The 24,787-nt window shown below is 43.2% G+C and overlaps 2 protein-coding genes across 3 annotated transcripts; one reads left to right on the top strand and one right to left on the bottom strand.

Moving 5' to 3' along the window:
• The first annotated feature begins 504 nt into the window (after positions 1-504).
• LOC123998054 (trypsin-like) lies at positions 505-3,004 on the top strand. Its single transcript, XM_046302889.1, has 6 exons — positions 505-636; positions 894-1,050; positions 1,459-1,557; positions 1,697-1,860; positions 2,073-2,209; positions 2,597-3,004. Exons 1-6 carry the CDS (start codon positions 597-599, stop codon positions 2,747-2,749), a joined length of 750 nt encoding a protein of 249 aa, XP_046158845.1. The 5' UTR covers positions 505-596; the 3' UTR covers positions 2,750-3,004.
• Positions 2,568-23,551, bottom strand: LOC123998048 (E3 ubiquitin-protein ligase CBL-like). 2 transcript variants are annotated; one of them, XM_046302881.1, is made up of 12 exons: positions 22,152-23,551; positions 11,681-11,827; positions 9,740-9,896; positions 9,400-9,521; positions 8,441-8,578; positions 6,721-6,940; positions 5,599-5,751; positions 5,226-5,375; positions 5,033-5,091; positions 4,310-4,432; positions 4,063-4,127; positions 2,568-3,901 (listed from the first exon to the last, which is right to left on the bottom strand). In XM_046302881.1, the coding sequence occupies exons 1-12, from the start codon at positions 22,736-22,738 to the stop codon at positions 3,723-3,725; spliced, it is 2,100 nt and encodes a 699-aa protein (XP_046158837.1). In that variant the 5' UTR covers positions 22,739-23,551; the 3' UTR covers positions 2,568-3,722. The 2 variants fall into 2 exon arrangements, with proteins under 2 accessions (XP_046158837.1, XP_046158838.1); XM_046302882.1 differs by having other exon boundaries at positions 2,569-3,901; positions 4,349-4,432; positions 22,152-23,550.
• Between the last annotated feature and the right edge of the window lie 1,236 nt (positions 23,552-24,787).

The raw sequence follows: 24,787 nt of genomic DNA, 5'->3' as shown, positions 1-24,787 counted from the left end.
TCTGTACTGTCGGTTTATATAAAACATGTGATCTCAAATCCAAAATGCTGAAGTATAGAGCCAAAAGAATAGTTTTAGCATCACTATCCAAATAAATACGGAGGCGCGTGTATGTTGCGAAGTGTATGCAGGTGCATTAAATAAAATATTGTGGCCCTTGTATGCTTGTATGTTTAGGGATATGGCTGAGTAAGGGGAGGGGGAGGTGATTAGGGTGGTCAGTGGGGTAGAGTGAATGTTGTGAGCACATGGGAGGGCAGTGCAGATAGGGTGTGAGGGGTAGGGGAGGGCAGATAGAGTGTGAAGGGTAGGGGAGGTAAAGTAGGGTGTGAGGGGTGGGGGAGGGCAGATAGGGTGTGAGGGGTGGGGGAGGACAGATAGGGTGTGAGGGGTAGGGGAGGGCAGATAGGGTGTGAGGGGTAGGGGAGGGCAGATAGGGTGTGAGGGGTGGGGGAGGGCAGATAGGGTGTGAGGGGTGGGGGAGGGCAGATAGGGTGTGAGGGGTAGGGGAGGGCAGATAGGGTGTGTATAAATAAAGTCCATGCGCGTGTCCAGGTGTCTTTGATCAGCCAGTGTTCACCGGACAGACAGACACCATGAGACTGCTCGCTCTGATACTGCTGGTTGGAGCTGCTGGTAATTAAACACACACACACAGACACACACACATACAGTACTTTAATATACTCTACCAATTATATATCACAAACTATTCGTAGGGAATATTAATATTACATATAGCTTATAAGAGCTTTCAACGTTTTTACTAAACAGGCTGTTTCTATGTGAGGTAGAACAATTCTGATGAATACTATTCAGAGTGCAACAATGTCCTCATCTCTCCCCTCTTGTGACCACTCTCTCTGTATGGTGTCTCTCTCTGTGTGTTTCAGCGGCAGTGCCCCGTGAGGATGGTAAGATCATCGGTGGCCAGGAGTGTGAACCTCACTCCCAACCCTGGATGGCCTCCCTCAACTACGGGTACCACTTCTGCGGAGCCGTGCTCATCAATGAGCAGTGGGTGCTCTCTGTCGCTCACTGCTGGTACAAGTGAGTAAGGGTGGAGGGCAGGGGAGGGAAAGGGAAAGGGGGATACCTAGTCAGTTGTACAACTGAATGCATTCAACTGAAATGTGTCTTCTGCATTTAACACAACCCCTCTGAATCAGAGAGGTGCGGGGAGCTGCCTTAATCGACATCCACGTCTTCGGCGCCCGTGAAACAGTGGGTTAACCGCATTGCTCAGGGGCAGAACAACAGATTTCGGTCCAATATGGACGAAAAGGAGGGCTCTTCTATGTCTTCCGCAGTGTGACACTGAATCTTATCAAACTGACATGAGGTTTCTCTGTAATCAAAGTTGTATCACCCTGTCTTTCCCTTTGTCCTCTTCCACCTCTCCGTCCTCTTCCACCTCTCCGTCCTCTGCCCTTTCTCTCCTTCGTCCTCCTCTCTCAGCCCCTACGCTATGCAGATCATGCTTGGAGAGCACAACCTGCGTGTGTTTGAGGGAACTGAGCAGCTCATGAAGACTCAAAACATCATCTGGCATCCCAGGCAAGCTACACCCACACTTACCTCTTACACATCACTTTAGGGAAGCAATTTTATAACAACCGAACCGAGGCTGAATGGAGTTTTATCACGTTACATGATTCAATAAAAATCCCTTGGCCTCTCTCTCTTCTCTCTGTAGCTATGACTACCAGACGCTGGACTATGACATGATGCTGATCAAGCTGTTCCACCCTGTGGAGATCACTGATTATGTGAAGCCCATCCCGTTGCCCACAGGCTGCCCATACGCAGGCCTCCCCTGCTCTGTCTCTGGCTGGGGCAACATCGCCACTGGAGAGGAGGGTGAGACGGACCAAATTACCTTTACCAAACTATAACCACAGAAATTACACCCAAACACACTATACCAAACAAACTTTACCAACATGAATTATACCCTCAGTACTTTTATCCACACACACTCTAACAACACACGCCTCACCCGGAGAAGAGGTATGACTACGGATAAATTATATTAAATAACTAAATCTCCCTGCCTTTTACTTCCTTCTCAGTAAACATGCCCGCCCATCTGCAGTGTCTGGATGTGCCCATACTGGAGGATGAGAAGTGTGAGATGGCCTACCCTGGCATGCTCACCCGCAGGATGGTGTGTGCTGGATACATGGACGGAGGCAGAGACGCATGCAACGTACGTACAGTATATGACACCTTTTTGATGAGACCGTTTAGTCATTTATAAAACACAGTGGTACATATTAGGATCACCTTGAATTGATGTCTCTGTGTCTCTCTCTCTGTCTCTCTCTCTGTCTCTCTCTCTGTCTCTCTCTCTGTCTCTCGCTCTGTCTCTCGCTCTGTCTCTCGCTCTGTCTCTCGCTGTCTCTCTGTCTCTCTGTCTCTCTGTCTCTCTGTCTCTCTGTCTCTCTGTCTCTCTGTCTCTGTCTCTCTCTCTCTCTCTCTCTCTCTCTCTCTCTCTCTCTCTCTCTCTCTCTCTCTCTCTCTCTCTCTCTCTCTCTCTCTCTCTCTCTCTCTCTCTCTCTCTCTCTCTCTCTCTCTCTCTCTCTCTCTCTCTCAGGGGGACTCTGGCAGTGGTCTAGTGTGTTTGGGTGAGGTTCATGGCCTGGTGTCCTGGGGTCAGGGCTGTGCTGTGCCCGGATACCCCGGAGTCTATGTCAAAGTGTGTGAGTTCCTCCCCTGGATCGATGAGACCATGAAGGCCAACATGTAACACCACTAGCTGCTTTCCTCCCTGTCTCTCAGACCTCCACTCCTCCTCCCTGTCTCTCATACCTCCACTCCTCCAAACTCTTCCTCCCTGTCTCTCAGACCTCCACTCCTCCAAACTCTTCCTCCCTGTCTCTCAGACCTCCACTCCTCCAAACTCTTCCTCTCTCTCTCTCGTTCTCCTCCTAGTTTGATACTAAAGTGGACTCAGCACAGAGTGTAACATGTCAAACACAATAAAGCCTGAAGTTACACTGTCTTCCTTCTGTCTGTCTTAGGAACTACACTTTCATTACTATGTACATTTTTATTGGTATGATAGATGTGCAAAAGTTTTATTTGGGTTTCATGTTTGATCATATTAACATACAACTATAGTATGTAGGCTATATACCGTACTAGCCATACATCATGGACAATATGTTTTAAGTATGGGGTAAATTATGAGGTAGCATATTTTCAATGCCCTACATACACACATCAAGCAATGGAAGAATTTAACTTGTTTTTGCAACTGTGCAGCAGCTTACTCTGTTTGCTGTGCAGCAGCTTACTCTGTTTGCTGTGCAGCAGCTTACTCTGTTTGCTGTGCAGCAGCTTACTCTGTTTGCTGTGTAGCAGCTTACTCTGTTTGCTGTGCAGCAGCTTACTCTGTTTGCTGTGCAGCAGCTTACTCTGTTTGCTGTGCAGCAGCTTACTCTGTTTGCTGTGCAGCAGCTTACTCTGTTTGCTGTGCAGCAGCTTACTCTGTTTGCTGTTCAGCAGCTTACTCTGTTTGCTGTGCAGCAGCTTACTCTGTTTGCTGTGCAGCAGAGGGCATCAGTGAGTTGCTCCATCAGTCTGTCCTTCTCCATTCACTTTGATGTCATTATTCTCCCTCCATATTAAGGCATACATAAGATACATATACATAAGGTACATAAGATTAACAATGGCTGTTTATCAGGAACAGTGGAAATCAACCTTTCTTATTCCTATTATCCATCCATTGTTGAGTCAGAGATGTTGTGCTTGTGTTTTCTCCCAGCGTCAGGAGGACGTGGTTCTCTCCCGCTGTCTCTGGCTGAACCCGAGAGCTCCGACATCCTTTCACTCCTTTCTTTATACCTCTTCTTCTGTTTCACTGAATCTGAAGCCCCTTCCCAGGCTGCTCCACCTTCAAGAGAAATGTTAGCTCAATAGATCAATACATCGATATCTATCGATAGATAGAGAGAGGTTAGTGAGGGGTCAAGTGTGTGGAAAAGCCCCTGTAAAATACTTTATTATGGTATAGAACAGCCCTCCACTTCCTCCCCCCTCCTCTCCGATACTCACCCTCTCCACAGGACTGGGAGGACACGGAACAGGAGTGGAAGTTTGGCTCTGAGACAGAATCCTCACTGTTACACAGAGAACACAACAACATTCACCACCATCATCTTTTAACACTTTGGAAAGCTAATACTGTATACAAGGTGCTATACAAATAGTGTTTACAATTAAAACATGGTACTTGTGGCCACATTTACTATTTTACGTACAGCAAGCATATTATTGTGTTACACTAATAATAAACACACACTTTTTGAAGAAAGTCGCATTGGGGACAGGCATGGCTGACCTGTGAGAGATTGGGAGTGTGGGCGGTTGTCTGAACCCCCCAGAATTCTCCTTCTCACTACTAGCTAGCTCCTCCCACTGGCATCTTAAGGAGAGGAGAAGGAACACAGAACTGCCAATCAAATTCAATGAGCACTGTAACCAAATGAATTGTATTTAGTTGTGTAGCATTAGGTCACACACAAAGTGGTGAGGTTTCAGGTTATTGCCAAAACCATACAAACCAAAAGTGTTTATAAAAAATGTATTCAGTAAACTGTATGGCCAGTAAACATCAGACCAAGGGAGGAACAAACAGTGAGCTAACATTTTTTACATTGTCCTATTTCATTTGTATATCTCCTGAGCTTCTTTAGGATGTGGGCTACAGTACACAATTATTTTATTTGTCTATCTCCTGAGCTTCTTTAGGATGTAGGCTACAGTACACAATTATTTTATTTGTCTATCTCCTGAGCTTCTTTAGGATGTAGGCTACAGTACACAATTATTTTATTTGTGTATCTCCTGAGCTTCTTTAGGATGTAGGCTACAGTACACAAGTATTTTATTTGTCTATCTCCTCAGCTTCTTTAGGATGTAGGCTACAATACACAATTATTGTATTTCTGACAGACATCTTCCATAAGTCTTAAACGCCTAAAATGCAGTTATCCATCCACTGTAGTAGGCATTTAGAGCTCACCTGTTAGTGCTGGCAGTGTGGTGTGTGAGCGCTCTGTCTGAGGGGGTGTCACTGTGAGCCTGTGGTGGAATAAGGACACACTTTTAGCTGTCTACCGAAGCCCCAGTTATCAGTGAATATGGGTTAGACTTCTTCTTTCCATTGTGATACTGTTACTATCAATTCTGTAGAGTGTGTATATGGGGTAACTTACAGAACGCGAGTTAGAGTGGGAGTATTTGGCCAGTATATCGGAAGGCCGTAAGGGGGCTTGTGGGGAAGGGCAGTGGGAGAAGGTGCTGTGTTTGGGAGGGAGGGGTGGAGCCAGGCGAGAGCTGGGGAACTGGTACTCTTCAGACGACATCTGCATCAGAGAGAGAGAGAGAGAGAGAGAGAGAGAGAGAGAGAGAGAGAGAGAGAGAGAGAGAGAGAGAGAGAGAGAGAGAGAGAGAGAGAGAGAGAGAGAGAGAGAAAGAGAGAGAGAAGTTGAAAGGAGAGCCAATGCAAGAGAAAACCCCCCGAGGCAGAGACAGTAAAAGAGAATCCCACCCCACCCCCACCCCACCCCCACACACAACAAAACACACCCTCTTCATATAGGCCAGGTTTTTCATGACTAGCTGTACATCCTCCAGGTCATCTTCCTCTTCCTCGCTGACAGACAGGTAAGGCTCCACCAGGATGGACTCTGTCCCTCTGATGTCACAGCGACAGTATGGGCAGGTGTGTCCATCCGACTTCTGCAACACATGGAATGATCACACCAGGTTAAACAGAATAAGCATGATCTACACATCTGTACTGTCTGTCAATGTGTGGAAACTCACGTGTCTGTGTACGTTTGTGTATTGTTGTATCAAATCAATTCACATTTTATTTGTCACATACTTCGTAACAACAGGTATAGACTAACAGTGAAATACTTCCGGGCCTTTCCCAACAATGCAGAGAGAAAAATGATTGCTATATGTCAAAAAGATCCCTGGGATGATGCAGTAAATTGTCAAGAGCATTCCCGAGCAGATATATTTCCCATGCTGAAAGTACAATACCCATAATAATGTCCTTTCTGTGTGTTATTTGCATGAAGCTACACTTACAGTAAAGCAACTGGTTTAGCATATCAAATAAAGATTGAGCATTCTACCGTAGTTTACTGGTAAAAACCAGAGTATTCTGTTCAAATCGAATCTACTGTTTCTTCTTGTCCCCTGAAGTGTGACTGTGACAGTGTGTGTCAGTGTGTGAGAGTGTGTGACCCGGTGAGGAGTGGAAACTCTGAGGGTCAGTTTCCTCAGTGTGAGTGTATCATTAGGAAGATGTACGCGTCGGCTCACACAGGAAGTCCTAACCCACATGTTAGGACACGGTGGCCAATAATGCTGCTCTACATGCTGCTACGCCGGTTCACCTACTGATGTGTAGTGGGCTGGCTCACTGACTGACGCACAGATGGACAGACTAGCCTACTGACAAACTGACTGACAGATTAACTGACTGACTAACTAACTGACTAACTGACTGATTGACAGGTGGATGGGAAGACATTAACTGTCTGACCAAAAACCAATTCCATACAGTTAAGCCAAGTTGGTATGTTGATGACGTATATTAATACAAGAGGATGCGGCTGGGTGATGTCAGAGACGTTGTGTGGTTTGACTTTGAGGATTTTGTTGGTGACGTCGTCAATCACAGAGTAGGCATACCTGCCACCCTGTGAGGCAGGGTTGGCACAGCAGGTGTCCGCAGGGCTGGATGCGTGTGTCCTTGTCTCTCTCTGTACAGATCTTACACAGCTGGAAGGTACTACCCATCTCACAGTACATCTCGTACTCGTCCTCTGTGACGTTGACCCTGCTTCTCTGTGCTGGCTCACACAGACTGGTGAGGTCTGGATTCACATCACGTCCGTCAGGGTAAAGATAGCTGCAGACAAACACAACACAGAATTACGCACACATGATGTAAAACGATTACAGGCCTGTGCAAATGTTGTGTGTGAGTGTTGGTCAGCTGTTTGTTCATCTGCACCCGCCCACAATTATTAATAACCCATCAGCACTCTGTCATGGAAACATTGCAAGATTATGTTATAATGCTTTTATTGCATCAAATGGTTGTTTCATTCGACAGAACAGAGTATTCTGTTAACTATTGTGTGTGTGTTCTACTGAGGATGGGCCTCTGGGAGATAACACTGACAGAGGAAATGTATAATGTCTTTGGGTGATAAAACCTAATGAGCATTCCAGAGCATGAGTTAACTTTTCTGCTCTATACCAGGAAGAGATGGTTCCCGTTTGGAGTCTTAACCTTGTGACACATTCTATGTATCAGGTGTTGTACTTTTGTCTCGCCGCTCTCAACGGATCATTAGAAATGGTGAATCGTTGACAAGTCATTGCTATTGCAAAGCTCTCCTTATTAAAGATTTAGTTTAAGTATAACTCTGACTTGTGTGATAAGTTTGTCTCTCCTCATTTGATAGTAAAGAAAGGAACCACCACAACTCCTGTTCCCAAGTCAAAATGTTGCCTACATTTGGTGTATCATTTTACTGCAAGAAATGCTTAATTCTACAGGAGTTAATATTAAGGCTATGTGAGAGGCTATAGAAGTACTGTTAGTGTCCAGATTTAGGTTTCCATTGAACACATTTGAACAGTAGGCTACAGTTCCTTTGACTTGCCATGGGCCTATTTGAAGTCCCCATCTTGTGACTGTGGAATTTGTATAGTCTCACAATCATCACATATAAATCACATAACATCACACTGCTATCCATCCTCTGTTATGACTTCACAAATCTTTCCCAAACATGACTTTTCTGGCCCTCCCTTCTCTTTATTTCCAACTCTTCATTTCACAGCTTTTCTCTAATTGAATTAAACTCTGGCATTGTCCTTTTTGCCTCCATGTATTGAAGTGAGCTTTTTCTGCCAGTTACCATAAGCATTTAGCGATTGGAGTGTACACTATTTAGCACTCGTACAGTTAGGCCCTAAAGCTTAGGCTTATGCTCTAAAGCCATTGCCAGAAGGCCTACTATAATTCAATTAAAACCTCAATGTTTGTGGATTTTTTAAGGTACTGTTTTCTCTTTATTGAACCGCCCGCCACCCAGCCACCCTTCATTCACACAATAGTTAATGACCCTAAACCCACCCCACGGATATAACCACCTTTTCTTATGAGTCAACCCGCGCATCACTGGTGTGTGTGTCAGTGGAAGCTCATGAGGGGAGGACGGCTCATAATAATGGCCGGAACGTCGCAAATGAAATGGCATCAAACACCTGGAAACCATGTGTTTGATGTATTTGATACCATTCCACTGATTCCACTCCAGTCATGACCACAAGCCTGTCCTACCCAATTAAGGTTCCACCAACCTCCTGTAGTGTGTCCATGTGTGTGTTTACTCACCAGCCCTCCCTGAAGCCCTGGATGAGGGCCTGGTAGAGAGGTGTATTCTGGGGGATCGTCTGTACGATGCCGCCATCACCAGTCACATGACCAATGGCCCACTGGCCCATCCGAGTGCAGCTCAGACGGAAGATGTAGCTGGACAGAAATACAGAGTTCACATGGAAACGTCTTTACTGAAGTACATACAGATTTGACCATGAAATACAGGTAACCGCCAAAATAAAGGAAACACCAACATAAAGTATCTTATCAGGGCGTTGGGCCACTACGAGCCAGAACAGCTTCAATGCATCCTTGGAATAGATTCTACAAGTGTCTGGAACTCTATTGGAAGGATGCGACACCATTCTTCCATGAGAAATTCAATAATTTGGTGTTTTGTTGATGGTGGTTGAAAACGGTGCCTCAGGCGCCGCTCCAGAATCTCCCATAAGCGTTCAATTAGGTTGAGATCTGGTGACTGAGATGGCCATGACATATGGTTTACATTGTTTTCATGCTCATCAAACCATTCAGTGACCTCTCATGCCCAGTGGGTGTCATCTTATAGCCATAGTAGCCAAAATAATGGGCAAAATAATGGCCTGCCCAGCATTTTTGTACATGACCCTAAGCATAATGGGATGCCAATTGCTTAATTAGCTCAGAAACCACACCTGTGTGGAAGCACCTTCTTTCATCATACTTTGTACCCCTCATTTCCTCAAGTGTTTCCATTATTTTGGCAGTTACCTCTACTTATCTCGGTATCATTCTTTACTATCACTATATTTATTATGACAGTGTAATGACAGTGTGTCCCATTAAAAGTAATCATTGCAGATATTGTTGTAGGGTATGGTACATCTCCTCTCTTTTCTCCTGAGTCCTTCCTATCCCCCTGTTCCTTCCCTTCATCTACTCTCTCTCGCCACACCCCAACCCATCCACCTCCAAACAATCTCTCCTGTCCTCACCTCCCGGGCTGGTGCAGGTAGTTTTGGAGGCGGGCTTTGACCTGGTCGTAGGTGAGGAAGGCCATGTAGCCGGGATGGGTCACTGCCAACTGGTTCCAGTTCCTCAGAAGAGACCTCCAGGGCTGACAGGAGAGGGGAGGACATATTTACTATCAGTTGAAATGTGTTTTTTTTCCACTTTGGAATGTTTTGGCTTTCTTTAGACAGTGGGAGAGAAAGAATGGGATAGATGTCTTGGAAAGTGACAGAATGCATGTTCACTGAACATTATGTGAGGTGTCTAATTAACCAGGATGTAGGGCTACTTAGAACAGGGCTAAGATATATGGATCACATGTACCTGGAATAGACTGGTGAAGATGTCAAACTCGAACACTGAGATGTGGTCGTTACAGGTGAGATCTACAGTGGACTTTAGAGCCATGGACTCCATCCCCTCTTCAAAGCCATGGACCCTACGGAGATGCTGCTTAAAACTGCTCCACTGTACAATACACCTAGGAGAGAGAACGAGAGGAGGGGAGGAGAGGGAGAGAGGGGTGTGAGATAAAGGAAGAAGGAAAATGAGAGAGAGAAAGAGAGTGAAAGTGAGAGGAGTGAAAACACAAGTGGAGGAACAGAATAATTTTCACAAGACTAGAAAAAAAGTTTTAGAACACCTACTCACTCAATGGTTTTTCTTCATTTGTTACTATCTCCTACATTGTAGAATAACAGTGAAGACGTAAAACAATGAAATAACACATGGAATCATGGGGTAAACAAAAAATCTAACTATATTTTATATTTGAGATTCTTCAAAGCCACTGTTTGCCTTGATGACATCTTTGCACACTCTTGGCATTCTCTCAACCAGCTTAATGAGGTAGTCACCTGGAATGCATTTCAATTAACAGGTGTTCCTTCTTAAAAGTTGATTTGTGGAATTTCTTTCCTTCTAAATGTGTTTGAGCCAATCAGTTGTGTTGTGACCAGGTAGGGGTGGTATACAGAAGATAGCCCTATTTGTTAAGGACCAAGTCCATATTATGGCAAGTACAGCTCAAATAAGCAAAGAGAAACGACAGTCCATCATTACTTTAAGACATGAAGGTCAGTCAATACGGAAAATTTCAAGAACTTTGAAAGTTTCTTCAAGTGCAGTCGCAAAACCCATCAAGCACAATGATTAAACTGGCTCTCTTGAGGACCGCCACAGCAATGGAAGACCCAGAGTTACCTCTGGATAAGTTCATTAGAGTTACCAGCCTCAGAAATTGCAGCCCAAATAAATGCTTCACAGAGTTCAAGTAAAAGACACATCTCGACATCAACTGTTCAGGCGAGACTGTGTGAATCAGGCCTTCATGGTCAAATTGCTGCAAAGAAATCACTACTAAAGGACACCAATAATAAGAAGAGACTTGCTTGGGCCAAGAAACATGAGAAATGGACATTAGACCGGTGGAAATGTGTCCTTCTCCTTTGGAGATTTTTAGTTCCAACCTGCCATCTCTTTGTGAGACGCGGTGCGGGTGAACGGATGATCTCTGCATGTGTATTTCCCAACTGTAAAGCATGGAGGAGAAGGTGTTGTGATGTGGGGGTGCTTTGCTAGTGACAGTGTCTGTGATTTATTTGGAATTCAAGGCACACTTAACCAGCATGGCTCCCACAGCATTCTGCAGCGATACGCCATCCCATCTGGTTTGGGCTTAGTGGGACTATCATTTGTTTTTCAACAGGACAATGACCCAAAACACACCTCCAGGCTGTGTAAGGGCTATTTGACCAAGAAGGAGATGGAGGGCTGCATCAGATGACCTGACCTCCACAATCCCCCGACCTCAACCAAATTGAGATGGTTTGGGATGAGTCGGACCGCAGAGTGAAGGAAAAGCAGCCAACAAGTGCTCAGCATGTGTGGGAACTCCTTCAAGACGGTTGGAAAAGCATTCCAGGTGAAGCTGGTTGAGAGAATGTCAAGAGTGTGCAAAACTGTCATCAGGGCAAAGGGTGGTTATTTGATGTATCTCAAATATAAAATATATTTAGATTTGTTTAACACTTTTTTTGGTTCCTACATGATTCCATGTGTTATTTCATAGTTTTGATGTCTTCACTATTATTCTACAATGTAGAAAATAGTCAAAATAAAGAAGAATCCTTGAATGAGTAGATGTTCTGAAACCTTTGCCCAGTAGTGTATATACAAATAGACTGTTCCTATTTGTGGAATGTTCTGTCAAGCCCACGTCCCTTATTCCATTCTAGTTCCACTGTTACCCCACCCAACACTCACTTGTTTCCAAATGCTCGCCTCCAGAACTCTCCGGCCTCTGTCTTAGTCAGCCTAAAGGTGTCACCTTGAAAGCTTCCCTCGGGAAACATGGCCCGTAGCTCCCAGAGCATGTGACTGAAGAGCAGGGACAGCTTGGTCAAGTTTCTCCTGTGAATGACAGAAAATAACATTAAGCTATTCTGAGCTTATTCTGAACAATGTATCAACTAGGGTGATAAGGGTAGGCTTTCTGGTCCATAGCTTAAAATGCAACAGTGGCAGCTAGAATGAAAGTAAACTTTAGATCTCATAGACATAATGGGTATTGTACCCTCTAACAAGCAGTAATGTATCCCGCTCTTTCTCTCTCTCTCAGTTCAATTCAATTTAAGGGAGTTTATTGGCATGGGAAACATATGTTAACATTGCCAAAGCAAGTGAAATAGATAATAAACAAAAGTTAAATAAACCATAACAAATTAACAGGAAACATTACACTCACAAAAGTTCCAAACGAATAAAAACATTTCAAATGTCATATTATGTCTATATACAGTGTTGTAATGATGTGCAAATAGTTAAAGTACAAAAGGGAAAATAAATAAACATAAATGTAGGTTTTATTTACAATGGTGTTTGTTCTTCACTGGTTGCCCTTTTCTTGTGGCAACAGGTCACAAATCTTGCTGCTGTGATGGCACACTGTGGTATTTCACCCAACAGATATGGGAGTTTATCAAAATTGGATTTGTTTTAGAATTCTTTGTGGGTCTGTGTTATCTGAGGGAAATATGTGTATCTAATATGGTCATACATTTGGCAGGAGGTTAAGAAGTGCAGCTCAGTTTCCAGCTCCTTTTGTGGGCAGTGTGCACATAGCCTGTCTTCTCTTGAGAGCCATGTCTGCCTTCGTTGGCATTTCTCAATAGCAAGGCTATGTTCACTGAGTCTGTACATAGTCAAAGATTTACTTAATTGTGGGTCAGTCACAGTAGTCAGGTATTCTGCCACTGTGTACTCTCTGTGTAGGGCCAAATAGCATTCTAGTTTGCTCATTTTTTTGTAAATTATTTTCAATCTGTCAAGTAATTATCTTTTTGTTTTCCCATGATTTGGTTGGGTCTAATTGTGTTGCTGTCCTGGGGCTCTGTGGGGTGTGTTTGTGTTTGTGAACAGAGCCCTAGGACCAGCTTGCTTAGGGAGCTCTTCTCCAGGTTAATTTCTCTGTAGGTGATGGCTTTGTTGTGGAAGGTTTAGGAATCGCTTCGTTTTAGGTGGTTGTAGAATTTAACATCTCTTTCTGGATTTTGATCATTAGCGGGTATTGGCCTATTTCATGCCTTATTTGGTGTTTTACTTTGTACACTGATGACATTTTTGCAGAATTCTGAATACAGAGTCTCAATTTGGTGATTGTCCCATTTTGTGAATTCTTGGTTGGTTGCACTGAACAAGTATTTTTAGCCAGATCCTAATTGGTATGTCAAATTGTATGTTCCTTTTAATGGCATAGAAGGCCCTTCTTGCTTTGTCTCTCAGATCGTTCACAGCTTTGTGGAAGTTACCTGTGGCGCTGATGTTTAGGCCAAGGTATGCATAGTTACCTGTGGTTCTGATGTTTAGGCTGAGGTATGTATAGTTTTTTGTGTGCTGTAGGGCAACAGTGTCTAGATGGAATTTGTATTTGTGGTCCTGACAACTGGACATTTTTTGGAACACCATTACCTTTGTCTTCCTGAGATTTACTGTCAGGGCCCAGGTCTAAAACAAACTTTTGAACGGCAGTGTATATGTTTTGCTGTTTGTTCTTTGTTATAGAGCCAAAAAGATTGGAGAAGTGGTTCATCCATACATCTTCATTTTGGATAGATAACTCTTTGTGTTGTTGTTTGTTCAGAGTTTTCCAATTTTCCCAGAAGTGGTTAGTTTCTATGGATTCTTCAATGACTTTGAGCTGATTTCTGACTTGGCTGTTCCTTCTTTCTCCGTAGCGTATTTCTGTATTGCTCTCTCTCTCTCTCTCTCTCTCTCTCTCTCTCTCTCTCTCTCTCTCTCTCTCTCTCTCTCTCTCTCTCTGTCTGTCTCTCTCTCTCTCTCTCTCTCTCTCTCTCTCTCTCTCTCTCTCTCTCTCTCTCTCTCTGTCTCTCTCTCTCTCTCTCTGTCTCTCTCTGTCTCTCTCTTTCTCTTTCTCTCTCTCTGTCTCTCTCTCTGTCTCTCTGTCTCTCTGTCTCTCTCTCTCTCTCTCTCTCTCTCTCTCTCTCTCTCTCTCTCTCTGTCTCTCTCTGTCTCTCTCTCTCTCTCTCTCTCTCTCTCTCTCTCTCTGTCTCTCTCTGTCTCTCTCTGTCTCTCTCTCTCTCTCTCTCTCTCTCTCTCTCTCGAATGGAATTTATTTTCACTCTATCGGGTTTTTGTATGTATATATATATATATATTGATTAGTTTAGTTGTTTTAAGGGTATATTGTTTAACTATCACTAAGCACGTATAGGGGTGGTGGGATCTTTGAAATCAATGAAATGCTTTGGCTGTGGAGTTTGGTGCGTAGTTGTCCCGAGAATGAGCGCGCTGAGCCTGGTAGTAGCTCTAGTGCTGGTGCAACTAAAGCACCACCGCGAAGGGATGAACATGCTAAGGGTGCAGGGGAAGAGAGAAGGTGGGCAGATGTGGTTGGAAAAGTAGGAGAGGAAGGCATTGTGGATACGGGGGCAATTGTGGTAGATCAGAACAAAGAGGGAGGGGAAACAGTAGGTGAGATTGCGACTGCCGTCGCTGAGGTGGTGCTGGAAAATGAAATTGGAGGTCAAGAGGAGATTGAAATAACGGAAAAGGAAGCGGATGTTTTCAAAATACCAAGGAGTAAAAGGAAGAATTTAAGGGGTGGTGAAGGGTCTAATTCTAAGAGAAAGGTAGAGATTGATAGATCAGTTGAAGATGAACAGGGTGTAGAGATGGTGGAGTTCTCTTCTGGGGAGGATAGCGAGAGTGAGTCATCTGACGCGTCACAACAATATATTGAGATAAATGGGGTGGAAGGGAGGTATGGGATCGAGAAGATACATCAATTTCTGAAGTTGACAAAAGGGAAGAAATATATGCAGGATTACAATGTAACTGATTTTTTTCCCTGAACGTGAATTGTTTATTGAATCAGCAAAGTTTCTGATGTCAAAAATTACAGGGGGAAGTTTGAAAAGCCCTGAAATTGCTAGACTCAAGAAAGTGGTCACGAGAGTGATAAGTGATGTAAATTCTAAAGATAATGAAAGAGTTCAGTTGCAGTTTTAACTCTGTAAAGAGATGTGGTGGCTGTATCTTCCTCTGTATATTTTTTGTCATCCATGAGCAGTTTTAAGATTTCTTCTTTAAACGTAAATGGGGCAAGAGATGTTAAAAAAAGAGCCATGGTGTATGAGTTAATTAGGGGAAAGGGAAGTGACATCATTTTTCTACAAGAAACGCATAGTAATTTGGAAAATGAAGTTATGTGGCAACAGGAGTGGGGAGGGACAGTGGTGTGTAGTCATAAAAACTCAAAAAGTGGGGGTGTGGTTATCTTGTTCTCAAAAGGGTTTTTGCCTTTGTCATATGAGGTTGAAGAGGTAGTTGAGGGGAGGTTATTAAGTTAGAGCAAGGTATGAAAACATCACTATGTGTCTGATAAATGTATATGCCCCAGTGGTGACAGTTGAGAGGGTATGTTTTTTAGAGACATTATCAAATACCATTGAGAAATGTAACAAAGAAGATTATCTATTTATTGCTGGGGATTTTAACTGCACAGTTAGCGATTTAGATAGAAATGACCAAGAACCTCATACAGCCTCAAGGACTTTTTTAAAACGCCTCATTGTAACACATGAACTGTGTGATATTTGGCGGGGTCAACATGGAGGAACAAGACAGTACACCTGGGTGCATGTGAGAGAGAACATCATCTCTATGGTCAGGTTAGATAGGTTTTATGTTTATGAGCATCAATCTCAGGTCTGTAAATCAAATGTGATAACCCCAGTGGGATTTTCTGATCATTGTTTAATAACAGAGGTGGTGTTCATTAACGATGTAAAACCCAAAATAGCATACTGGCATTTTAATATAACTTTATTGAGTGATGCTCACTTCAGGAACTGTTTCAGTTTTTTCTGGGAGAGGTGGAGGTCTCAAAAGGCCAGTTTTGTATCCCTTCAACAGTGGTGGGATATAGGGAAAATCCAGATTCAACAATTTTGTAATCAATACACGAGGAATGTCACCAAGGATATCACCATATCAATGAAAGCCCTAGAGATTGAAATAGTGGAACTCATGACGTTGGTTGAGACCACAGGAGATCGAGGCCATACTCAGGCCCTCAAGAGGAGAAAAGGTGCATTGGCAGACCTGCTGGGTATCAGAGCACAGGGGGCACTGGTGAGAAGTAAGTTTCAGGGAATATCTGAAATGGATGCCTCATCCAAATTTTTCTTTGGTTTAGAGAAAAAGAATGGACAAAGAAAAATGATTAATTGTCTCAAATCAGCTGTTGGACAAGAGCTCACTCGCCCTAGTGAAATTAGAAAGAGGGCAGTAGAGTTCTATGCTGAGCTCTACAAGTGTGAGTACAAAGAGGATAAAACAGTGACACAGCAGTTCTTTGATGGGCTCCCAAAGGTGGCTACAGAAGCTCAGGTTGAGCTTGAGCAACCATTGTCTTTGCAGGATTTATACACTGCATTAAAAGGCATGGAAAATGGAAGGGCACCAGGCATTGATGGGCTTCCCGTTGACTTTTTAGTCTTTTTGGGCTATGTTGGGAGAGGATTGGTTAGAAGTAGCTAATGATAGTTTAACCGGAGGGTTACTACCAATAAGCTGCAGAAGGGCTGTCCTCACCCTACTGCCCAAAAAGGGTGACAACGAGGGAGGTGAAGAACTGGAGGCCAGTGGCTTTATTGTGCACTGATTATAAGATATTGTCAAAGGCTTTGTCCAACAGGCTGAGGGAGGTGATGGGGCAAATCATACATACGGATCAGTCCTACTGTGTTCCTGGCAGGCAGATAGGGGATAACATTTCTCTGATTCGTGATTTTTTGGACGTCTCTAGGGCTATTGGGTTGGATGCTGGTCTAATTTCAATTGATCAGGAAAAGGGATTTGACCGAGTTGAACATCAATATTTATGGCACACGCTTGAGGCGTTTGGGTTCAGCTCTGGTTTTATTGCCATGATAAAGGTGATATATGGTGACATTGAAAGTGTATTGAAAGTTAACGGTGGTTTGAGTGCTACTTTTAAAGTGTGTAGAGGTATTAGGCAGGGATGTTCTTTGTCAGGAATGTTATATGCCATTGCTATAGAGCCACTACTAAATAGCATTAGAAGTCGCATTGCAGGGGTGTGCCTTTCAGAGGATATTCCTCCTATTCATCTCTCAGCCTATGCTGATGATGTAGTTGTGTTAGTGAAAAATCAAGCGGAGGTGGATAGCTTGAGTCTAATGGTTGATCGTTTTAGGGGAATATCCTCTGCAAAGGTAAATTGGGAAAAGAGTTGTGCTTTACAGATTGGAGAATGGTCTGGAGGGATCATGGCTTTGCCAGGGGGGCTAGAATGGTGTAAGGGAGGTTTTAAATATCTCGGAGTGTACCTAGGAGTTGAGGGGACTATGGAAAAAAATTGGAGTGGGGTGGTTGAAATGGTGGAAGGGAGGATGAGGAGATGGCGTTGGTTACTATCTCGTATGTCATATAGGGGGCGCACTATTATAGTTAACAATGTGATTGCCTCTGCACTGTGGCATCGGTTGTCAGTTTTAGAACCACCATCTGGCCTTCTGGTTAAGATACAGGCAATTCTTGTGGATTTCTTTTGGGTTAAATATCACTGGGTTCCACAAAGTGTTTTGTATTTGTCAAAAGAGGAGGGGGGACAAGGTCTTGTACATCTTGTTAGTAGGGCTGCTGCTTTCCGGTTTCAGTTTATTCAAAGGTTGCTGTATGGACCGGAAAATGTGGTGTGGAGAGGGGTGGCAGGTCTTATATTACAACGGGTTGGAGGATTAGGTTTAAAGAAGCCTTTATTTCTGGTTGATAGTAGCCAGATTTCTAGGGAGGGAGGACCTCCGTTTTACAGAGTCCTTCTCAGAGTGTGGAGCATAATGAAGGTGTCCAGACGAACTTCAGCGGAGTCCGTGCATTGGCTGTTGGAGGAACCTCTGGTGTATGGGGCAAGACTGGATTGTACAACTGCAGCTGTTCCACATTTCTCCAAGATTCTGGTGAAGGGGAAAATCATCACCTTAAAACAGTTAATGGCCATGGCTGGGCCCACCTTAATGGATGGAAGACGGGTGGCAGAACATTTGAGGATGAGGTCGGAAAGTATTGCCGGACAAATGCTGGGGAGCTGCAGGAAGGCTCTGTCAGCGGAAGAATGGGGTATGATTAGTAGCCACAAGAAGAAGGTACAAGATGAAGACGTCTCATTTCCAAGACTAGGGATTACACCAAATATCCCAGAGTCAGAAAGAAAGGCGTTATTGCTGGATTTGAGAGGGTTGGAGGAGGTGGGTTTAGATGAGGTGAATGGGAAGGACTTGTATAGGGGGTGTGTCAAGGTGTTGAATAAAGATCAATTGAAAAATAGAAAAGACACTCCATGGAGGGTAAAATTGGGCATTGATGACAAGGTAAAGCCAGCATGGAGAGCACTGTACAAACCACCGTTACAAAAGGGTACTGGTGATATGCAATGGAGGGTTTTACATGGCATCATTGCAGTTAATGATTTTGTATCTGTTATTAATTCAGATGTTAGAGATGGATGTCCTTTTTGTAATATAAGAGAAACCATTTTTCACTGTTTTATGGAGTGTGAGAGGATAAAACCTCTATTGGAAATGCTGGAATCTTTGTTTAAAGCTGTAGTTGAATTTTTCAATAACACTGTTTTTATTTTGGGGTTCCAATATAGTAAACAACAGAAAATAAAATGTCAAATTTTATTTTGGGACAAGCTAAGATGTCAATTTTTCTGAGTAGGAAACATAAGATAGAAACGGGATATGGGCAGGATGTAAGGTGTGTTTTTAAAGGATTAGTGAAAGCAAGAATAAAAGTAGATTTTGAGTTCTTTTCAGCTGTAAAAGATCTATTATTTGAGGAGAAGTGGGCCTAGGAAGGAGCGCTTTGTTTTGTAGAGGAGGGTAAATTATCTTTTGCTGATGAAATAAGTTGAATGTATATGTTATGTATTTATTTTTGTTTAGGAATTACATTTGTTGTTTCATTTCTGAAAAGGCAGTGTGTCATTATTTATGTTAACTCATGAGTAAAAAATAAAGGTTTTATAAAAACTCTCTCCTCTCTCTCTCTCTCTGTCTCTCTCTCTCTCTCTCTCTCTCACACACACACACACACACACACACACACACACACACACACACACACACACACACACACACACACACACACACACACACACACACACACACACACACACACACACACACACACACACACACACACACACACACACACACACACACACACACACACACACACACACACACACACACACACACACACAGGTACACTCATGCTTGTACAAACAGGATGTCACAGTCTAGCTCTTCCTGTCTTTGTTCGTTTTGTGCCGCAGAAACAGAATTTTCCGTTAGCAATTTGACCAACCAACAAGACACTCAAAGGTTACTATGTGGCTCTTCTCTTGAGTGTGTGTCTATTATCAGCCTGCCAGGGACAGGAAAGATCTGGCCACAAACCTCTTACTGTGTGTTCCACTCACTGTCTCAACCATTCTCTCATCTCTCTGGTTGTACGGGCAGTTGAGAGCAGGACTGAAGTTTCCATCCTTACCTAACCTGGTTGACCATGTTCATTTCTTAATTTCCACCACACTCATTCACTACATACTGTCTACAGTTGAGCTCAATGGTGTGTGTAAAGCATCAAAACTTCTTCTTTGAAAAACAGAGCTTGCATGGCATTGATACTGTACGCGTGATAGTACTATGTGCCTCTGCCACTCACTGAAGACCAACAAGGTAACAGTACATGTGGCATAGTTACCCGTTTTTGCAATAGACTATTATCACTAATGTAATATACAATATCTACCTTATATCTGTTACTTATTGCTGCAACAACTGTGGTTAATTGGAATTGTACCTGCAGGGACCCTGCCATTGAATTGATCTTTAAAGCAAACTACGGCATTTTACCCAGGCGTGGGCCGTGTGCAAGAACGTATAAGAACAGAGAAACGTCTATTTTTGTTTCTGTGTTGCTTTCTACGAACAGAGAGGGGTTTGAAGGAGAGTGTGGGCGAGTAGGTGTCAATGTTTGTTTCATTGTATGTGGGTGTTATTAAGAGAAAAATATGGACGACAAGGAGCGAAGGGAATAACAGTTGTGTTAAGATAGTGCATTGCACTGAACATGCATCTGTAGCCAAGCCCTGCTTTTCTTACCATTAGTGAGATTCAGCATTTTTGAAAAATTACACATAGCTCATAGCTTTTTCTTGACTTCACAGATAATAAAGACTTTTTTGTATTATTGTAAAAATGTTGTGTGTTTAGCGGTGTCACGTTCTGTCCATCATTCGTATGTGTTTTCCTTGTTTTAGTGTTGGTCAGGACATGAGCTGGGTGGGCATTCTATGTTGTGTGTCTGGTTTGTCTATTTCTATGTTTGGCCTGATATGGTTCTCAATCAGAGGCAGGTGTTAGTCATTGTCTCTGATTGGGAACCATATTTAGGTAGCCTGTTTTGTGTTGGGTTTTGTGGGTGATTGTTCCTGTCTCTGTGTTTGCACCAGATAGGACTGTTTAGGTTTTCACTTTTCTTGTTTTGTATAGTCTGTTCATGTATAGTCGTCTTTATTAAAAACATGAATAACCACCACGCTGCCTCTCTTTCACCAGAAGAAAACCCTTACAAGTGGTAGATATATAATTGAGAAATGTTTGTTTAATTTTGTACTTTGAGTAATTAACAAATGTAAGAAACAGTGCAGTGTTGGAGAGTAGTGAACTCCATGTGGTTCAACTAGTAATTCAACTACATTTAGCAGTAGCTTGGTGGTAGTTGAACTCAACTCAAATATTGGTAGTTTTTAGTAATGAATTACTTTTTTGTAATGTTGTGATGTAGCTAACTATTGGGACTAGACACTTTTTATTTGGAAAAAATAACTATATATATATGTGTAACAGACAATAATTTCCTTCCTTTTTTGGCATCAGACCTGCCTAATTCCCACTTGAAACAGTTTTGTGTTTAATAGCCTTAACTAATTCTGTTAACATATGACCCCAAAGTGATATTGTCTTGCAATTTGTAGTCTTATGACATTTCAGAATTAAATATTAGAATTGTACACTGAGTGTACAAAACATTTAGCTCTGAACAGGTGAATCCAGGTGAAAGCTATGATCCCTTATTGATGTCACCTGTTAAATCCACTTCAGTCAGTGTAGATGAAGGGGAGGAGACAGGTTAAAGAAGGATATTTAAGCCTTGAGACAATTGATCTGCAAAGAGTGGGACAAAGTCCCTCCTGAGATGTGTGCAAACCTGGTGGCCAACTACAAGAAATGTCAGACCTCTGTGATTGCCAACAAGGGTTTTGCCACCAAGTACTAAGTCATGTTTTGCAGAGGGGTCAAATACTTATTTCCCTCATTAAAATGCAAATCAATTTATTTTTGACATGTGTTTTTCTGGATTTTTTGTTTGTTATTCTGTCTCTCACTGTTCAAATAAACCTCCCATTAAAATTATAGACTGTTCATTTCTTTGTCAGTGGGCAAACGTACAAAATCAGCAGGGGAACAAATACTTTTTTCCCTCACTGTATATAGTCATTTACTTGCGATTTATCACTGACAAATCTAATAAACATTGAAACAAAAATGGTTCTCAGGCTTGGCAATAGGCCTGTGCTAGATAACAAAATGAACCTATCTGGTAGTCACATTGTGGCGAGCATCATGTCTCTCAGCCTGGACTGAAATCTCCCCCTGGCTCCTCACATGACATGAATGTATGCAGCCTGTCTGCTAGACTATACACTACAGACAGGATATCACTGTAAACTTGGGCCAGCATCCCTTTGAAACGCTTTCGACCCCTTGTAGAGTCCATTACCCGACGAATTGAGGCTGTTCTGAGAGCAAAGGGGGTGCAAGTTCATATTTGGAAAGTGTTCCTAATGTTTTATACACTGTAGTAAACTATATTTTCTTAAGGGTAGCTTTAGTGTTGCTCAACTTCTTTCAGTGTAAAGTAATCGGTAGCTTGGTAAACTATATTTTTAGAGTAGCTTCCCCAACACTGACAAAGCGTATGGTAAATGGATTAAGCTCCAAATCCTAACTGGAGACACATGCAGGTAACTTTTTGAGCAGTTTTTGAGTTTTTACAAAGATATCGTTCAGAACCAAATATATCAAGTTATATCCCGACCCTTGTTGTTCTCTCTCACCTGTAGCTGGACATCTCCTCGAACATCTTATCGCGCCCCTCTTTAAACAGCAGCACGGCCCGGTTAGTCTTATCCAGCAGGTGTCTTGCATGGATCCTCAGGTACTCCCCCTCGTCCCCCCGGGGGGCCTGCCCCCCAGCTGCAGGCCCCCTGTATGGCTCCCACACCTGGGTGAGCAGCGTGGCTGTCTCTGAGACCACATCGGGGAGGTATGGGGGGCTGTTCCTCAGGCCCAGCCTGGGGTTGGTACACAGCCGATGCAGCTTCTCCAGCCTCTTCAGGGCCTTGTCCACCTGCCGCCGGTCAGAGGCACTGGGCGGCTGGGAGTTGGATTTCAGGCTCCGTTCAGAGGCACTGGGCGGCTGGGAGGTGGATTTCAGGCTCCGTTCAAAGGCACTGGGCGGCTGGGAGTTGGATTTCAGGCTCCGGTCAGAGGCACTGGGCGGCTGGGAGTTGGATTTCAGGCTCCGTTCAGAGGCACTGGGAGGCTGGTAGTTGGATTTCAGGCTCCGTTCAGAGGCACTGGGCGGCTGGGAGGTGGATGTCAGGCTCCGGTCAGATCCGAGCCCGTTCCCTCCCGTGGCCATTGTCCTGAGGAGGGATTCCTGGTTGTGGTGTGTTAGTCCGAGTGGGATCAGTTCAGCGCAGCCCTATCTATGACAGTTGCATGAGGGAGTGGTCTAGATGTCTGGCATGGACGGTTTGGTAAATGTTGTCATTCTATCTTTATGGTTGACAGCTTTGGTTGAAAAGAGCACACTTTATACAATATATCTTCACCAGTGTTCCTCAGTAATCCAAAGAATAATCCAATGAAATCAGGTAACCCAGATAGGGGCAGAGCGCCAGAATATACCATAGTCCAACAGGAATGGAGACAACTGCTGTGGTTTAGAAAGAGTGGAGGGGAAACGTCTTGTCCAGAAAAGCGCAAACAAATAATCTCTCAAAAATGTTTGTTTTCAAGCCTACATTCATCAAGTCCTCAATTCATAAATCCTCAATTTCTTTGGTCAGTTTTTCAGAAGTAGCCAATATTTTTTAGGAACAGTCTCTTTCCAGTTCATTTTGTAAAGAGTAAGTGTAAAGAGGAAACTCTGAAAGAGAGAGAGAGAGCAAGGGAGGGCAGAACAAGACAGACAAATAACCACTCACCCTTTCTTAAACAATCTCAACACCTCTCCTGCCCTGTTCTCTCCACCCCTTCTTAGGCAACATTTTACGCTCTCGTACCCAGGCACTATCTCTCCCCCCAAGTGGCATAACGCTCTCTGATTTCATCTACAACATACAAATGGTGTCTCAGATATAGACCCCAGGCTCTCTTTGCAGCACAACATAATTTTTTTTTTATGTCTCAATCTGACTCTGGCTGGTCCCTCTCTCTCTCTCTCTCTCTCTCTCTCTCTCTCTCTCTCTCTCTCTCTCTCTCTCTCTCTCTCTCATGCTCTCTCTCTCTCTTTGTTTTGTGTCACTTTCTCATGCTCTCTCTCTCTCTTTGTTTTGTGTCACTTTCTCATGCTCTCTCTCTCTTTCTTTGTTTTGTGTCACTTTCTCATGCTCTCTCTCTCTCTTTGTTTTGTGTCACTTTCTCATGCTCTCTCTCTCTCTTTGTTTTGTGTCACTTTCTCATGCTCTCTCTCTCTTTGTTTTGTGTCACTTTATCATGCTCTCTCTCTCTCTTTCTTTGATGTTCTACCGGGTTTGCAGCCAGATGAACAGGTTTGTTGTCTTTGTGTGTGAAGGTGGAGTGAGGCTTGAGATAGGTTTGGGCTTAGAGGTAATCGATTACTAAGAAAGTATGGGGGAAGAGGAAACAGGGGATACCCACAAGGAGAGTTGTGTCGTGTAGAGGGTGGTAAGAGAGATAGTAGAGAGAGAAGAGAAAAGGAGAGTATAGAAAGAGAGAGAGAGAGTAGTGGAAACGTATAGTGACTAGCTGTCACAAAGATGAAGAGCACTGTGCTACAGCATGTATGTGAAGTCATAGCACTGCAGGTCAAGGGCCAGTGATGTTTAATGTGTAAAGCAGCTCTCAACTGCTGTCTTCCCTTTGTGAGACCGTGGGACCAAGCAGAAAATACATGGCATTTAACTGTTAGCACCATATTCTTCTCTGTAACGTTTGAAAAGGGAAACGACCTAGAGAGAACGGTAAATGCCATCCTAATGGGATAAAGTTGGAGGTGTCTAAAAACTGCCACAGACTCATGAATACATCTTTTCTATTCATTTTTGTATCAAGTTTTTATAATTTTTTTGGTTGACAGGACAAAAAACACAAATCAACAGACATTACACACTGTCAAGTGTTGTAGTCCATATTTTAATATTGTCTGATTTTGCACCTTGTCGAGAAAATTACAGTTCAAGTTGAGCTCATGAATAACTTCAATAAGTTCATAGTCCCCAAATCCAGAACAAATTCAAGAAAGCGTACAGTATTATATAGAGTCATTATTGCATGGAACTCCGTTCCATCTCATATTGTTCAAGTGAACAGCAAACCTGGTTTTAAAAAAGCAGATAAAGCAACACATCAGGGCACAACGCCTCTCCCTTATTTGACCTAGATAGTTTGTGTATATGTATTGATATGTAGGCTATGTGTGCCTTTTGTAAAAAATAAAAACGTT

Source organism: Oncorhynchus gorbuscha, linkage group LG15 (genome assembly GCF_021184085.1).
Source record: "Oncorhynchus gorbuscha isolate QuinsamMale2020 ecotype Even-year linkage group LG15, OgorEven_v1.0, whole genome shotgun sequence".
Taxonomy (NCBI): Eukaryota; Metazoa; Chordata; class Actinopteri; order Salmoniformes; family Salmonidae; genus Oncorhynchus; species Oncorhynchus gorbuscha.
Note: the sequence above shows the minus strand (reverse complement) of the source record. Positions and strands in the feature narration are given on the sequence as shown.

Coding starts and splice junctions, on each gene's coding strand:
- LOC123998048 (XM_046302881.1), bottom strand. CDS start 22,738: ATGGCCACGGGAGGGAACGGGCTCGGATCTGACCGGAGCCTGACATCC. Junction 5,092..5,225: donor CCCACTCTAACTCGCGTTCT/GTAAGTTACCCC, acceptor ATTCCACCACAG/GCTCACAGTGACACCCCCTC. Junction 4,128..4,309: donor AATGCGACTTTCTTCAAAAA/GTGTGTGTTTAT, acceptor TCTGTGTAACAG/TGAGGATTCTGTCTCAGAGC.
- LOC123998054 (XM_046302889.1), top strand. CDS start 597: ATGAGACTGCTCGCTCTGATACTGCTGGTTGGAGCTGCTG. Junction 1,558..1,696: donor AACATCATCTGGCATCCCAG/GCAAGCTACACC, acceptor TTCTCTCTGTAG/CTATGACTACCAGACGCTGG. Junction 2,210..2,596: donor GAGGCAGAGACGCATGCAAC/GTACGTACAGTA, acceptor TCTCTCTCTCAG/GGGGACTCTGGCAGTGGTCT.